Source organism: Astyanax mexicanus, chromosome 22 (genome assembly GCF_023375975.1).
Source record: "Astyanax mexicanus isolate ESR-SI-001 chromosome 22, AstMex3_surface, whole genome shotgun sequence".
NCBI lineage: Eukaryota > Metazoa > Chordata > Actinopteri > Characiformes > Acestrorhamphidae > Astyanax > Astyanax mexicanus.
Genome location: NC_064429.1, coordinates 11,504,174 through 11,520,042, shown reverse-complemented (window position 1 = coordinate 11,520,042; position 15,869 = coordinate 11,504,174). Strand labels below are relative to the sequence as shown.

General features: G+C 40.8%; 1 protein-coding gene across 1 annotated transcript; it reads left to right on the top strand.

Annotated features, from left to right (window-relative positions):
* Nucleotides 1-90: 90 nt before the first annotated feature.
* tal2 (T-cell acute lymphocytic leukemia 2) lies at nt 91-8,245 on the top strand. The gene is made up of 4 exons (XM_007239064.4): nt 91-1,164; nt 1,284-1,477; nt 4,659-4,852; nt 5,971-8,245. The coding sequence occupies exon 4, from the start codon at nt 5,996-5,998 to the stop codon at nt 6,332-6,334; it is 339 nt and encodes a 112-aa protein (XP_007239126.1). The 5' UTR covers nt 91-1,164; nt 1,284-1,477; nt 4,659-4,852; nt 5,971-5,995; the 3' UTR covers nt 6,335-8,245.
* The last annotated feature ends 7,624 nt before the right edge of the window (nt 8,246-15,869 follow it).

Sequence of the window (15,869 nt, the reverse complement as noted above, 5' to 3'; positions counted from 1 at the left end):
CTCCACTGTAAGATCTGGCAGCAGCATTTGTAGCTAAGCTGTAGATTAGTGTTGGTGCTTTTGCACTTGGTTTATCTAAAACTAACTGTGCACGTACACAAGTGACACAACAGCCAGAAATCATTCATTTTTCAGAAAGCTGATTAGGTGAGTTAGAAGAAGAGAGCTATAAATTTTCAGGGTAAGGGTGCCTGCAGCACCAGGATAGTGAAGCAGTGTAGCTGTGGTCCAAAGTCTAGGCCTTATCCTAGGTGGGCTGCATTTCTCAGCCACTCCATCATTGAAGGTTGTTCCAAACTGAAGGACCCTTCTTATACGGGCGAGAAATGCAGCCCACATTTAGAGCGATTTAAAGGACGCAGCTGATGTATCCTTCCAAGGCCTTTGTTTTCACAATTCACTGACAGTGTACAACATGAATGGAAAAAATTAACAGAACCACGAAAATTGGGTACAAATGGTCAGGCATCTGTTAGCTGATGTATCGAAGCTGGGGATCCAGCGCTTTCCTTTGAGTGTGCTGTGATGCTGCCTAATGGATGCTGCTGTTGTAGAAGAGGAGGAGTCTGACTTCACATGTCCTCACCATCCCAGTGTTAGGGGCATTACTAGTGATAGGGGTCATATTTGTGTGATTGGCTTTCCAAACTGGGGATAAAAAATTATTTCACCTAATAAAAAACTATTGCACAATTACACTGGTTTCTCACGTTTATCTGTACTGTTTATGGACATAAATTAGGTTTTAAAATTAAGCTTTAGGATTCTTTAGTCAACGTTTATAGATAAAATAGGTTTCTACAGTGTCTAAAACCGCTTTTAAGGAGCTAATTATTCAGTTAGAACAGTGCTAATATGTGGGATGTAAATGTTTATAGAATGTTAAAAGCTGCATAAGCTCATGCAAAACTAAAGAATTAAACTTTTTGAGACACCAAACGTGTCTTGGATGATGTAGTACAGTAGGAATAAGGGAGAAGGAACCAGTGGCTGCGATTGTGTATGCTTGTGATTTATTGTAATTCTGTTCTTTTGTCCCTTTTGTTAATCACACTTCATTTAACCGGAGCTGAACCATCAGGACATCAGGAGGTTTATCTGCATGCAGTCTTCGACCTGAAGCTGCCGTCCAGCCTGCAAACGTCAGGGAAGGTGTGTTAATCGGTAATTACGGCAGTTTGTACCATTAAAAACGATGCAGATTGTAAATGTGCAGCTCAGGCTGGAAGCTGAAATGCCTCTCTCACCGCCGCTCTCTTCTTCTTTCTTTGTGTTTTATGGAGATGGATGGAGGAAAGGTAGCAGTTCATTTGCACTGCAGGTTCCTTATCAGTGCCGGGCAGAAACGGAGAGAGGAGGACGAAGAGGAGGAGGAGGAGGATGGAGGACGGCGAGCGAGCGCTTATCACAGAAAGCCAGCAGTCCTTCTTCAGGCCCTCGCAGGAATGAGCCTAGGAGAAAAAAACTACTCCCATGGGTATTACACACACACACACACATACACACTCTCTCTCTCTCACTCTCTTTTTTTCTGGCTCTCTCGTCTCTCACAGTCCTGCTCTGTCTCTCCAGGCTCATAGCCAGCCTCCATAAATGACCCCCACCCCTAGTCCATTCAGGCTGCGTTTACTGTCCTCGCTAACGACCCTCCCTGAACAAAAGCCCGAGCCCAGCTCTGAGGGACAGAGTCGGGGCAGAAAGGGCAGGCACGGGGTGTTTGGTGGCGGTGGGGCCACTAAGTGTGGCCTGGTAAAATAAACATAGCTGTAATAGTGTAATAATGGCTACAGTATTCTCTGCTTTTCTCTCGTGTGGAGGGAGGGAGTGCGTGAGAAACAGACATGCTGTTCAAATCTGACCTTTTACTTTCGGCCTTTCTGTTGCCAAAGCCATTCACCCGCTCGTGACCCGCTACCAACAAACAGACCTGCACGCTTACAGCCAGGCACAACTGCACAACTGCACAACTTACCATCTCTCCCACGGGTTAGAGGGGGATTCCTCACAGTGGGTGTACAGTAAGATTGGGTAGAGGCTGGACTAGTGCTGGGTAAGTGTGATGGAAGATTTGGCATAGACTGGGGTAGTGTTGTGTGAGTGTAGGGTAAGATTTTGTTGGGTGAGTGTGGGGTAAGTTTGAGCAGAGGCTGGGGTAGTGTTGGGTAAGTGCAGGGCAGGATTAGGCAGGAGCTGGTGTAGGGCTGGATGAGTGTGAGGTAAGATTGTGAAGAGGCTAAATTAATGTTGGGTACATGCAGGGTAGGATTAGGATTTGGGTAGTGTTGTGTAGGTAGGGGTAAGATTGTGATAATGTTGGGTGAGTGTGAGCTAAGATTTGGGTAGTGTTGGGTGTGTGTGGGGTAGGATTGGGGTAGTGTTGGGTGTGTGTGGGGTAGGATTGGGGTAGTGTTGGGTGTGTGTGGGGTAAGATTAGGCCAGAGCAGTGTTGGGTTAGAGTAGGGTTAGCGCGGAGGCTAGAGCATTTTTTTATCTTGGGTAAAGATGGGGTAGTGTTGGGTACGTTTGAGCAGAGGCTGGAGTAGTGTTGGAGAAGTGTGATGGAGGAAAGGGGCAGAGTTTGTGGTAGTGTGGGGTCAGTGTGTTGTAAGTTTGTGGTCGTGGGGTAAGATTGGGGTAGTGTGGGGTAAGATTGTGCAGATCCTGGAGTGGTGTTGGGTAAATGTTGGGTAGGATCAGGTTATGTCAGTGTGGGGTGTAAAATGGCTATTTTAGTGCTAAATAAAGGCAGTTAAAGTTTTCCCAGCTCTGAATGGCAGCTCTGCAGGTGCCATGTGTGTGTATGGTGTGTGGGTGTGTGTATGTGTTGTGTGTACGGGGTGTTTGGTGTGTGTTTGAGTGAATAGGGCCTGACGTCCCCCTCAGTCTCTGCCTCCCCCCCGATCTCCTGCTTAATCCCACCGTAATCCCATTATGCAAATCCCCCCAAACACACCGAGAGACTTTTCACACAGCCTCAACAACAACACTCCAGCGCTTAGAGCCCGGCGCACCCCGGCGCTTCAGCGAGACAGCCGCTTCAGATCTGAGAGCCGGCTGAACGAGGCAGGCAGCGCGGGGCACTGGGGGGCGGAGGGGTGGGTTTTGGGGACCCCTGTGGGACCCCTCAGCCAAAGAATTTGTCAGCCCCGAGGCTTGTGTCTGTGTTTTTTTATGACAGTGTAATTTATGTGTGGCCCCCGGACATGCTAAACGAGATTACCACCGGCCCGACAAAACCCAGATTGTAAACGTGTCAGTGGGAATATTCTCCTTAACCGCCTCTCGGCCAATCGGCCAGTCGGCCGCACTCGCACTGTGATGGTACTGTTCCTGCTCGCTGCTCCGCTGACATGACTCGTAGCAGGTGGACGACCAGCAACTGCACACATATATAAACACTTACACACACTTACACACACTTATATACACTTATACACACAACTCCATGAGGCGTAAACAATATAGCAACGCACTGATTGGTCATGCTTTATAAACAGTGTGCGGTTGAGCTGTGATCCTGTTTTAGAGATGGATCCATTAAATCAGCCTTTTCACTTTAGTGTTTCAAACTGTAGAAGTTGCAACTGATCTCATCCTCTTGTTAAATAACAGAAACGCGTTTCCCAAAATGCTCTTAAAGTAAAACTCCGGTGTAAAATTGACTTTGGTTGTAGTAAAACATGATAAAAGAGTACTAATCTTTGTTGAATAGCCCTCCTCCGCTCTTCCGCAGCTTTCCGAGATCCAGTAATTTTTGCCCAGCACTCTTTACAACAGGCGTATCTACGGCATTTGTAGAATCCGGAGAGCCCTGACATTTAAAACGAGGCATTAATAACATTAAAAGTGCACAAGAAGCTTATTAAAAAACATCCCATAGCGTAACCTAATCTCCGGGCATTTTAGGTATGACAGTCAGACAGTCAGCACTGGATGCTGGTGCTCTTCGGGCCCTCAGGTGTCACTGCATTAATAATAGACTGTACTGATTCTGTACTGCAAATCACTGCATGGGTTAGGTCAGGAACACTTCCATAAATCATTACTGTCTGTGAACACTGTGCTGTAATGCAGGTTAAAGCTTTATCATGCAGAGAAGAAGACCACCTGAAATAAATCAACACCATCCTGAAATGCCATTAAAAATGTCTTCTCATTAAAAATTGACCGAGGCAAAATGTAAAACTGTTTGTTTGTGGTCAGATAAGTTTAAAATTCATTTTAAATGATTTTCGTTACAGAATCAGGACAGCCTGTTTATAATGCAGTGCCACTTAAGGGCCTGAAGATCACTAGCATTCAAAAAGTGACTTTATTACAAATTATATATTTGTTTTATAGTAGTTAATAAATCTTATAACTGCACATTATTATTATTATTATCATTATTACTGATATAATTCACCGATATACGCTGTGATATTCTATAATTACTGGCAGGGTAGTTCTGAGTCCTGAGTTAAACAGGGTTAATGAGGGGGGTAATAATGAGTTAAAGGGTTTAATGGCAGGTGTAAATAAGTCCCTCAGTACCGCAGGACCGCCAGCAGATACAATACAGCTGTAAAATACATAAGCCCCCACTCGTGCTGACACCCCCCCGCCCGCTCCCTCACAGCCCCCCCGCTCTCACTCTTACCCCCTCTTTTCTGTGAGAGCATCTCGAGAGGAGCTCAGAGAGAGGCTGAGGCTCGGGCTGAAAGGACGCACTGGGGATCACCACTCCGCTAATCTACCTCTCTCCAGGACTCTGTCAGAACCACTGCAGCGGCTCGGCCCGGTCCGTGTCCCCGCTCCCCTGATTACACTCACCCGCCGGGGTCGCCTCCTTTCTGAACCAGACCTCACACAGGTAAGATAAAACCTTATAGTGGAATTTTTCAGTTGTACTATCTATGAATTTCTGTACAGAATTTCTATAACAGACACAAATGCTTAGAACATATATTGCCCTGTTTATTGTGCATGATCATGAGGCTTTCGATGCTATGTAGATTCATATAAAATGTGTTCTTTACATGCATGCAGAAGACATTTCACAGATAATGTATCACATCTGTAATTTTACAGAATCTAGCATTTCTGCTGTAATTTTACATGAAACTAGAATATCTGCCTTTGTATGCAGAACATCTAAAATATCTGTAATTCTAGAGATAATGGAATCTTGAACCCTGACTGTCATTTCATGTTAAATGTAGAGTCTAGTACTTCTGCTGTAATGTTTCAAAGACAATCTGGGACATTTAAATATGTGTAAAAATATATTACATTATAACCATGTTTATTAGGCATTATGAATTATGATATAATATTTAATTATTACATAGCGTATAGTGTCAGTATCAAGAAACTTCATCAAAGTCATAGTAATTGCCTACTTATAATTCTAAATCATACTTATTAGAATATTATAGTTGCTTATAAACATTTATAATGTATAACTAAGTGTCTTTGTGTGCTCCAAGTAAAGAGGAGCATACACAGATTTGCATCATGGGAATAAATTATTAATGACTGATATATTTAAAACATATAAAACCACACATTATGTTACATTATTTTCACAATTCACAGTCAACAATAAACATAATGCATATAATGTGTTGTATTTTATTATTATTGTTACATATAATACAGTACTGCACATTCCTATAGGGATGTAACAACAAAGAGCTTGTGCAAATCCTAGTGGGCGGGGTTTAAACTCAACACTAAACGAACCACTTCTGACACCAATCTTTACATCTAAACTAGTAATGCAGTAAAAATGAATACTGTGTTGTTGTTTTTTTTATCAACACAATATTGCCAAACAAAATATCACAGTACTTCAATATATTTTTTTTTCCACCTTTTTTATATATATTAATCAGTTCTTAATTTTTTGTCTGATTAGGGATAGTAAATAATTTTTTTTTTTCAAATAACAATATTTGAGATTAACCTCTCTCTTCCTGTCTTTCTTAGCATCACCCTCCTCGTCTTCTTCACCATGACCCGTAAAGTGTTCACCAACACTCGTGAGCGCTGGAGGCAGCACAACGTGAACACGGCGTTCGCGGAGCTGCGTAAGCTGATCCCGACTCACCCGCCCGAGAAGAAGCTGAGCAAGAACGAGATCCTGCGGCTGGCCATGCGCTACATCACCTTCCTGGTGACGCTGCTGGAGAAGCAGCAGGGCGAAGGAGCCGCCGCCGCTCACTCCCCCGCCGCTCTGCTCACACTCATCACCGGCAACATGCAGAACCTCCGCTCAGACCGGGCCTGGGCCAGCGACTCCGACCCGCACTCGCCCGGATCCAGCAGTGATGGAACCACAGAGTCCTGGTAGAACCTTCTGCCAATACCCGAGAACATTTTACCCACGAAATCTGGAACATCTTCTGAACATCTACAACACTGAGAGAGTGATTAACGCCTGCCCTGAATTTACACAGAGCGTCTAGAACTCCTGCTCTAATTTCACAGAAAAGACCTAGAACTCCTGCCGTAATTATGCAGAGAAATCCTAGAACGTCTGCTATTAATTTACACATAAATTCTAGAACATCTGCTGTACATTTTAGTCTAGAATTTGATGATTTCATTCAAGAATTTCAGTCTAGAACACCTACTGTAATTCTAACTGTTCTAGATCATCTGCCCTGTTCTGTACATTTATGCAGAACAACTGGAATATCTGCTGTTAATTTATAAACACCTACATGTGCGTCTTCAATTTCAAACACCTACTGTAAATATAAGGTATAATTAGAAAAAACCTTGAACACATCGACATCATCTGCTGTAAGATCTAAAACAGTGACTGTAATTAAACATGAAATATTGAACATCTGCTGTTCTTTTGCAGAGCAAATCTAAAATGCCTGCTCTAATTTTATTCTACAACAGCTACTGTATTTCCACAAATTTTAGAACATCCTCTGTAAATGTATTTTATGTATAGGCATGCAGGGTTTAATTTTACCTAGAACATGTAGAACATCTCCTGTTCAATATCTGTTTTTTGGAATCTAAAACCTACACCTAACACTTACAATAATTCCATATGAAATATTTCATGTTTCATGTAGAGCTCCAATCATTTTACAAGCCAGAGTCTAGAACTTCTGCTGTAATTTTACAAAGAAAATCTAGAACATCTGCTGTAATTGTACACACGTCTAAAAACTATTTAATTTTACAGGGTCTAGAAGGCATGTAGTGTCACACAAAATCTAGATCATATTTAATTGTGCAGAGAGAGTCTAGAACCTCTGCTGTAATTTTACAGATAATCTAGAACATGCTCTGTAATTGGATCTAGATGTTCCAGAAGGTCTGCGGTATTGTAACGGAGAACCCTTGGTCAGATCGAGTGCTGTTGTTTTGTGGTGTTGAGTAAGAGCTGAAGTGTCTGACCCGTTTTGGTGGGAACCCTCAGTGACGGTGATCTGAGCCCCCTGGTTCTCAGTGTTCCGGTTCTACAGCTGCAGGGTCTACAGACGGAGCGTCTGGACTGAAAAGAACGCTGCCGCCGGGTCGTTCCTCTGCTCTGGAAACTCAGTGTACAGCGGACCGCTTTGTTTGGAGAGAAGCGTGGTGTTGAAACGTGCTCCACTCAGTGTTTAATATTTATTTTTATGCGCTTTATTTATTGTGATTTTTGGTATAAAATGTGATATAAAAATAAGGAACTGTTCCTTTAAATAGTACAAACCCAAATGTAAGATGAAATGAAAGATTATTTCCTTATTTTACTTTTTATTTATTGCTTTATTATCAGTTGGTCAGGACTGGACTGATAAGCTGTAATTTATTTATTTTTTATTTAACTGTTTGTTAATTTATTGAACAGAAATGTTAATTTATTGATTTTTAAAACCTTCTTGTTCAGTGAACGAAATGTAGCCAAAGATTATTATTGTTAATATTTTTGTGTGAGCTGTAAGCTTCTGTATTGTTGAAATGATGTATCACTCTCTTCTAGTTTTGTCTTCCTTAGATTATCCTATTAATGAATTAATTTATTCTACTTATTGCAAAAATCAGTGTTTTGCTATTAAAATAAAAAAACCCTGAGAAAGTCACTGCAAGTTTTTTGATCAATTTAACATCAATTTACTTTATTTAGCAACAAAGAAAGTTGTGTAGACAAGAGACCGGCTGTAAAACCACTGTGCTGTTTTTAGCCTTTTATTGTGAATTGAAGTAAAAAACATAAAAAATTAAAACTAATTTTAATAAAAATGTGGAAGCAGAATCTTGTATGATATTGATTTATTATTATTTTTTTATGATTATAGGTTGCTAGGAAGCTATTTTAACCACACCCCTTCACCCTAAAAAAGAAAGTAAATTTTTTTTTGCTATTGTGCAATAGAGTATATATATGCAGCTTTGGAAATAATGAAGAGATCACTTCAGTTTCTGAATCAGTTTTTCTGATTTTGCTATTTATAGGTTTATGTTTGAGTAAAATGAACATTGTTGTTTTATTCTATAAACTACAGACAACATTTCTCCTAAATTCCAAATAAAAATAATCTCATTTAGAGCATTTATTTACTGAAAATGAGAAATAGCTGAAATAACAAATAAAAAAGATTTAAGAGTTTGGTGGAATAATCCTGGTTTTTAATCACAGTTTTGTCATGCATCTTGGCATCATGTTCTCCTCCACCAGTCTTACACACTGCTTTTGGATAACTTTATGCTGCTTTACTCCTGGTGCGAAAAATTCAAGCAGTTTAGCTTGGTTTGAAGGCGTGTGATCATCCATCTTCAGTTTTTCAGTTGGTAAAATCAAAGACACTCATCGTTTTAAGTGATCTCTTATTTTTTCAGAGCTCTATAGAATATAATCTTTAATAATGCAAATGGATTTAAGACCTACTTGTGTATTTCTTTATCATTTAAAACCTCAAACCAGCCCATGTTCTGCATTTTGGCCTCCAAAATTAAAAAACATACATCCCAAATATAATAAATAGATGAAAATACTAAAATAAAAAATCTGGCAGCTTTATCTGATTAATCTTAGTAATAAAGAATTGCTTTAAGCATTAAGTCCAGTCTACAGGATAAGTCTCGTTGGTCAGCAGTGTTTGCTGACTGTGATAGTCATTTAAGAGATGAGTGACCGCAGTGATGACCCCTGTGATGGTCAGCTGAGAGCTGGGTGACCACACTGATGACCCCTGTAAGGGTCCGAGTGGCCTTAGAGCCCAGAGAGAAAGGACAGCTTAACTTGCGACCTCGGGTCAGAGGCTTCCCCCGAGTCAGAGCTCCTCACTGACCATCTGAGCGTAAACTGTGTGTGTGTGTGTGTGTGTGTGTGTGTGTGTGTTTTACTCTGTTTCAGATGTAAAGGTCTGACTAGTCGTGAAGGTGTTAAGATATAAATTGAGGTGTGAGCGACAGAAAGCACTTCAGACCAAAAGAAAGATGGACGTGGTCAGAAGGTGCCAGACACACACAGATCATGATATTTAAGGACATTTGGCCGACACACAACATTTATTTTTAATATTTTACTCCACCCTCAGTCTATATTCACTCCTTCCTCCTGCCTGGTTTAAACAGCAGCAGAGCTTCTGAGTATATCTACACTGATGGGCGTGGTGTTCTGGAAATGAGGTGTGTTCAGGTACATTTCTGCCGTATTGCTATCTTTGCAATGGAAAACACAGATGCACAAACAACTGATTAAAACCTCGACAACAGTCACGCCCACATAAACACACAGCAGCACAAACCCAACTTTTATATCAACAATAAACAAAATACAAAATAAAATAATATTGCTGCTACCATAAATTAGCTGCTGGACACGTCCAGGTAGCTGTGCCGCTAAAATAGCAATCCGCCGAAGTCCAAGTGCACTTGACTCTTTAAAAAAATTATGAGCAAGTAACACACTGATTGGTTAATTTTACATTACACCCAAAACACACCTATGAATAATTAAGAAAATGAGTACATGCCTTTGCACGTTTCGATCTACTTAAAGTGTACTTTCCAGTCGTCACGATAGCAGAGACACTCTGACATGCCCTAAATCAAGCTGCATGGTGCATACTTTCACAAACAAAAAGTGTTTCTTTTGTGTGTTTTTGTATTACTTGGAGAACCATCTGAAGCTCCTGCATTTGTGAGAGTATAGCATTAGCACGGCTAGCGCACAGCGAGAGCGCTGCTGGTGAAAGCGCTGAAAACCTTAATGGTAATTACCAGCCGGGCGCTTTCAGTCAGTGTGGTGCAGCAGCTGATCCAGAGGGTAAACAGTGTTCGGTTAAATGCGTGTCAACCTCACACACACACACACACACACACCACATGCGGCCAAACGGTTTTATCCCAAAGCCAAACTGGCTAAACAGGCTGCTGCAGGCTGCTGCCGTCAGTGCAGTGTGGCTGATTGTTTAAACAGCAGGGCTAATCGCTCAAACCCTTTTATACATCCCGTTTCCTGTCTTTACTGAAACCATCAATTTAGAGCTAAAACAGCTTTAAATCCAATGTTTTGTGATCACAAGATTAACATTGAGTATTTTATTACTGCTATTGTCACAAAATTATTTATAATGACATTTCATTATTTGCAGAAAGCTTCAGTATTACTTTATTATTATTATTATTATTATTATTATCATCATTATATATTGACTTTTAAAAAGAAACTCATCAGTATCATAGTTGCACCCAATAGAATCAACCATCAGGAATAAAACTTGGTGTTTAGTCCTCCCAGACTGTCACGGAGTGACTCAGAATGGCAGCAGGAAATCCTTAGTAAGTTTAGTCTTCATTACAGGCACTATCACAGCCCAGTGTTACATTAAAGGTTCTACTTTTTCTGAATGGACTCTTCAGTATGCTATTTCAACAACAAGATGCTCGTCTTCATACTGCTGCTGTTTTAAGAGGTTCCCATGGCTAGCTGCATCACCAGAATTACTGAGAAAAAGACAATCCTTCAAAAGGACCCACTCCCTACCACAACTATTCAGTTCTTTATCTGAAGTGATTGTCGGATTTGAGTATGAAGGTCTTGAGGTGAAGTTCAATCCAGTCTTTGTTGTGGAGTGACACGCTGCCCCAACAAACTGCTGATGTGATGGATTGATTAATTGATTGATGATCTGAGGAGCATCATCTCATACAGTGAAAGTCGGTCACTCCTAGTAGTGATAGGAAGAACATTACTAACAGTGATCTCAGTGATCTGTGCAGAACATCCTGCAGATCCATGTGTTGCTGCTTTCTCTCCTGCAGAACTTCTTCCAGCTGATAGCAGCAGCATTTTTCAGCAGGATAATGTTCACCCACACACAGCAAGGGTTTCCCAGATTTATCACCAATCCAGCATTTATGGAGCAGCTGGGACTCTGCAGCTTCAGCTTCAACCTACGAGTGTAGAGCTACAGGATCTACAGGCCCAGCTGTAGCAACATCTGTGGGTAAATGTGCTGCAGGATCCATACAGAACCTGTAGAACCTCCAAACCCAACCCTCTCAATCTCAACTTATTTCCAGCATAGAGGAACCAAAAGGGAACTAGATAGCACCTCCTTTCAATTGTTTCAACTGTTTTTACCAAGAAACATATTATTATACTTTTACTCAAATACTGTAAACACTAATATATCATCATTACATTCACATAGATAAACTTTCAATACATTTAACCTATTAACTTCTTTTTTTGTTATTAATAGTGTATATATATGCATAGATACTGTATGTTGTGTGTCCACTCTGCATTATTCCGCATGCGCACACACACACACACACAATTGAAACTGCGTTTTTCTGCTCTGAGCTGATAATCAGCTGCACACACTCGTCCTTATCGCCGCAACACACATTCACTAAATCTGATATCACCCATATACACACACACTCCCATTAAATCTGATATCACACACCACCAGATCAACGCTCTCTCTCTCTCTGTTTCTCTCTCTCTCTCTTTCTCTCTCTCTCCCTGTAGATGAATAAGTGTCTCTGTTGGCAGCTGATTAGCCTGATCTCTTTATCCCAGTTCACACTCTGCATGTTAAAAATCCTCCACTCCCCCCATCACTCCCTCAGTCTCTCTCTCTCTCTCTTTTCTCTTCTTCCACAACATGTATATTCCAACCAACAGCATTTGTGCAAGTGTTTCTGTGTGTGTGTGTGTGTGTGTGTGGGCAGGTGCAGTGTTAGCTTTAGGCTGCTCTATTGTTGTTGGGACGACGGTCCTCTCCTCTGGAGCACTCTTTCACCAGCGACCCTGAAAACTAATCAGATTAACCAAATCTGTACTTCAAAAAGCATCACGCTGTAACTCTCTCGCTCAGAGAGAGAGGGAGAGAGAGAGAGAAAGAGGTATTCACTCTAACTTTTCTGCTTCAAGATCAAATTCTGACATTCAGCTCTGACAAATCAAAATTACGACGTTTAATTACGTTTAAACGTATTTTTGGTATATACAGTACCAGTCGAAAGTTTGGACACACATCTTCTCTCTTATTCAGCGTGTTTTAATTGATTTTTAATTGATTTTTTTACATTGTAAATTTAATATTAGACTATTCAGCAAATAAAAAGTGTTAAACAAACCTGAACCTGTTTTACACTTTCTTCTAAGTATCAGATTTCTCTTTGAGGACAAATCTGCACCCTCAATAAAAAAAGGAGAAAACAGCCAATGTTTTAATGATCATACACAGGGCTGCTGCTAAGGTTTTGGAGGCCCTAAGCATAACTGGTCAGGGAGGCCCCCACCCCCCCACCCCCCAGCCCCCCCCCCCCAAAAAAAAAAAAAAACACACACAAACACAAAAGGTTTACGCAAAATTTTACTATTTATTAAAATTACACATGTAACTGTGAATATTTACAACGTTATAAGTAAGGCCAATAACAGTGAAGAACAGCACAAGAGTACTATTTATAATGTATAAATAATAAATGAAACGATGCATGTCTATTTTAAGCAGTGGACACGTCATTTACACAAGCCAGCCTTAAAGGTTATGAAATTATCGTTTATATTCGTGGTGTATTTATATCATCCTGTCAAAATCTATAGAGCTGTCTGATCCTGCTGTCATACAGACCATTTGGATAGTGCACTGACGGCATTAGTCAATAGGTAGGCTACTCTGTTTATTAATTTTTTATTAAAGTCACTAAAAATCTTCAAACTACACTACTACTATTTGCAAACGTGCCACGTGCCTTGCAATACCCAGATTAGTTTCTAGTTAAGCGTTTAAAGCTACCAAATCAGTAAAGCCAACGTAACTAGCTCAGGCAACACCACTGAACATGAAGTAATCAAAACTATTTAAACCTTTATCATCGAAGTTACTCACCAGAAAGGGATGCATGGGCCTCATCTTTCTGCTTCTTTTTCTTCTTCTCAGCTCCAGACTCAAACCGTCGCTTCATAGTTGAATTACCATTTAGTAGCAACTTCGCGCGGTGAACTTGTCTCCTGCCAAACTCAAGTAGCGTTGCTACTTTAGTTAGGACTAAGGTTGCCAGATAAGTTACGATTTTTCATCCTATTTGTTTATTTTATTTTAAGTTTTTAACTTACACAAATATTGCACTGGACAAGTTTTTGTATAGAATGGCCACATACACTTTAAAAATGGTTAAACATGCGCAAGATTTAGCGCCTCCATGCATTTTTTGATTATTTATTTGACTGGAAAATGTCACATCTGGCAACAACCAACAGAGCAAACCGAGCCGTGCCATTTCAGGCAATAGGGGTGGGGGCATTATATTATGCACAAAAATAATAACGTGCCGCTTTTAAGTAGTAGAGTAGGTGCCCCATGCAATGTTTAAAGACAAAAAAGATGAGCGTATCATAAATAATTCACATTGGGTTTTAAATTTAATAATGTCATAATTTCAACACATTTCATTCTCAGTCAATTTGGCTCCCTGCAACTGCAAAATGGTTGAGGCCTAACGCTGGCTGCGTTGTCTGCGTATGCAGAGCGGCGGCCCTGATCATACATGCAGAAAAATTGCATGCATTGAATTGTGCAAGTGATCCACGGTTCAGATAGAGTACTTTAGTGTGAAAACAAACCAGTCAAAATGATACAAGACTCAGAGGCAAACCAACACATTTATTCAGAACAAGGATAGAAACTCCCTTACATTTCTGGTGTTTTGCTGAGCAAATTATTTTAGGCTGCAAGAGAGTATATTTAAAATTCAGTGGAAAAACCTTTGTTTAGCAGAATTTCGGAACGTCAGTTAAAATGAATCGTCTTCTTTTAATGCCAGTTTGTTATTAAAATCAAGTGCAGAGAGGGACAGAATTTAGAGATGCAGCGCCTTCGTAACCGTACAGTAATCAGAATGAAGCTGAAACCATCTGTCCTGCTCCTGTTCACAGTGGCAGTCTGTTTCTTCAGGGATGTTAAAGGAGGAAAGGTGTTAGTGTGGCCTACTGAAGGCAGCCACTGGACCTGTCTGGAACCATTGCTGGAGGCTATGATTGACAGGGGACATACAGTTTTGGTTCCAAGTTCAAAGTTATACATGGACAGAAGGGAATCGTCACCGTTTACCTTACTTCACTTTGGCACCTTCACAGTTTGTCACAATGACTGACAGGATGTACTTCTTCGAGCGAGTCATCAACATGATGTTCTATTTGGCTCAGGATGTTCTGGCAGTGGAAAACATACACTGAATATTTAGGTAAGTCATTGAACAGTTGAACATTAAACGGTACAGCTGTCAAATTATTACTGGTACCCTCCATTTAGGTACACTGCCTGGTCTATAAAAAAGTTCCACCTGGATGTAAGTGAGTAAATGATGTGGGGTTGGTTGGTTGATGTTGCAGTTGGTCTGCAGGTCTTGGTTCAACAACAGTATGTGCTGAAAGAATGAGGTCAGCTGACTACCTGAATATACTGAATATAGACCAGGTTATTCCTGGATCAATGGATTTTTTCTTCCCTGATGGCACAGACATATATTCCAAGATGACAATGCCAGGATTCATGAGGCTGGAATTGTGAAAGACTGGTTCAGGGAGCATGAGATCATCTATTTCACACATGTATTGTGTCCAGACCTTAACCCCATTGAGAATCTTTGGAATGTGCTGAAGAAGACTCTACCATCATCAATGCTGCTGCAAGATCTTGGTGAAAAATTGCAGAAGCATATCGATGCAACGCCACGGCAAATGCGTGCCTCAATCAAAGCTAAAGGCTGTCCAACCAAGTATATTAGTGTGTTACCTTTTTATTTTGGTGGTGACTTTTATTTTTTGGCCATGCAGTGTACATTATTTAAATGTTTCTGTTCACACTGATCAGGTATAATAGTGTGTTGGTTCCCCTTTTGCTGCCAAACAGTCCTGACCCATTGAGACATGAACTCCAATTCACCTCTGAAGGTATTCTGTCAAATTTGGCACCATATGTTAGCGTTAGAACCATAAACTCCTTTAAGTTGCCAGGTAGGGCCTCCATTGGCTCCTGTGGGAAAACCTTTTGTGTAGCAGAAGTCTAGAGCTCAGTCAAAACCACAACCAAAAAAAACGGAATCATATTCTTTTAATGTCAGTTTGTAATTAAAATCAAGTGCAGAGGGGTTAAACCATGGAGTTAATGATCACATACGGATAGTATTTAGTGATGCAGCGCCCTCGTAACCGTACAGTAATCAGAATGAAGCTGAAACCATCTGTCCTGCTCCTGTTCACAGTGGCAGTCTGTTTCTTCAGGGATGTTAAAGGAGGAAAGGTGTTAGTGTGGCCTACTGAAGGCAGCCACTGGACCAGTCTGGAACCATTGCTGGAGGCTATGATTGACAGGGGACATACTGTGACAGTTTTGGTTCCAAGTTCAACGTTA

What these genes read in the sequence shown, in the direction of transcription:
- tal2 (XM_007239064.4), top strand. Translation starts at nt 5,996, where the DNA reads ATGACCCGTAAAGTGTTCACCAACACTCGTGAGCGCTGGAGGCAGCAC.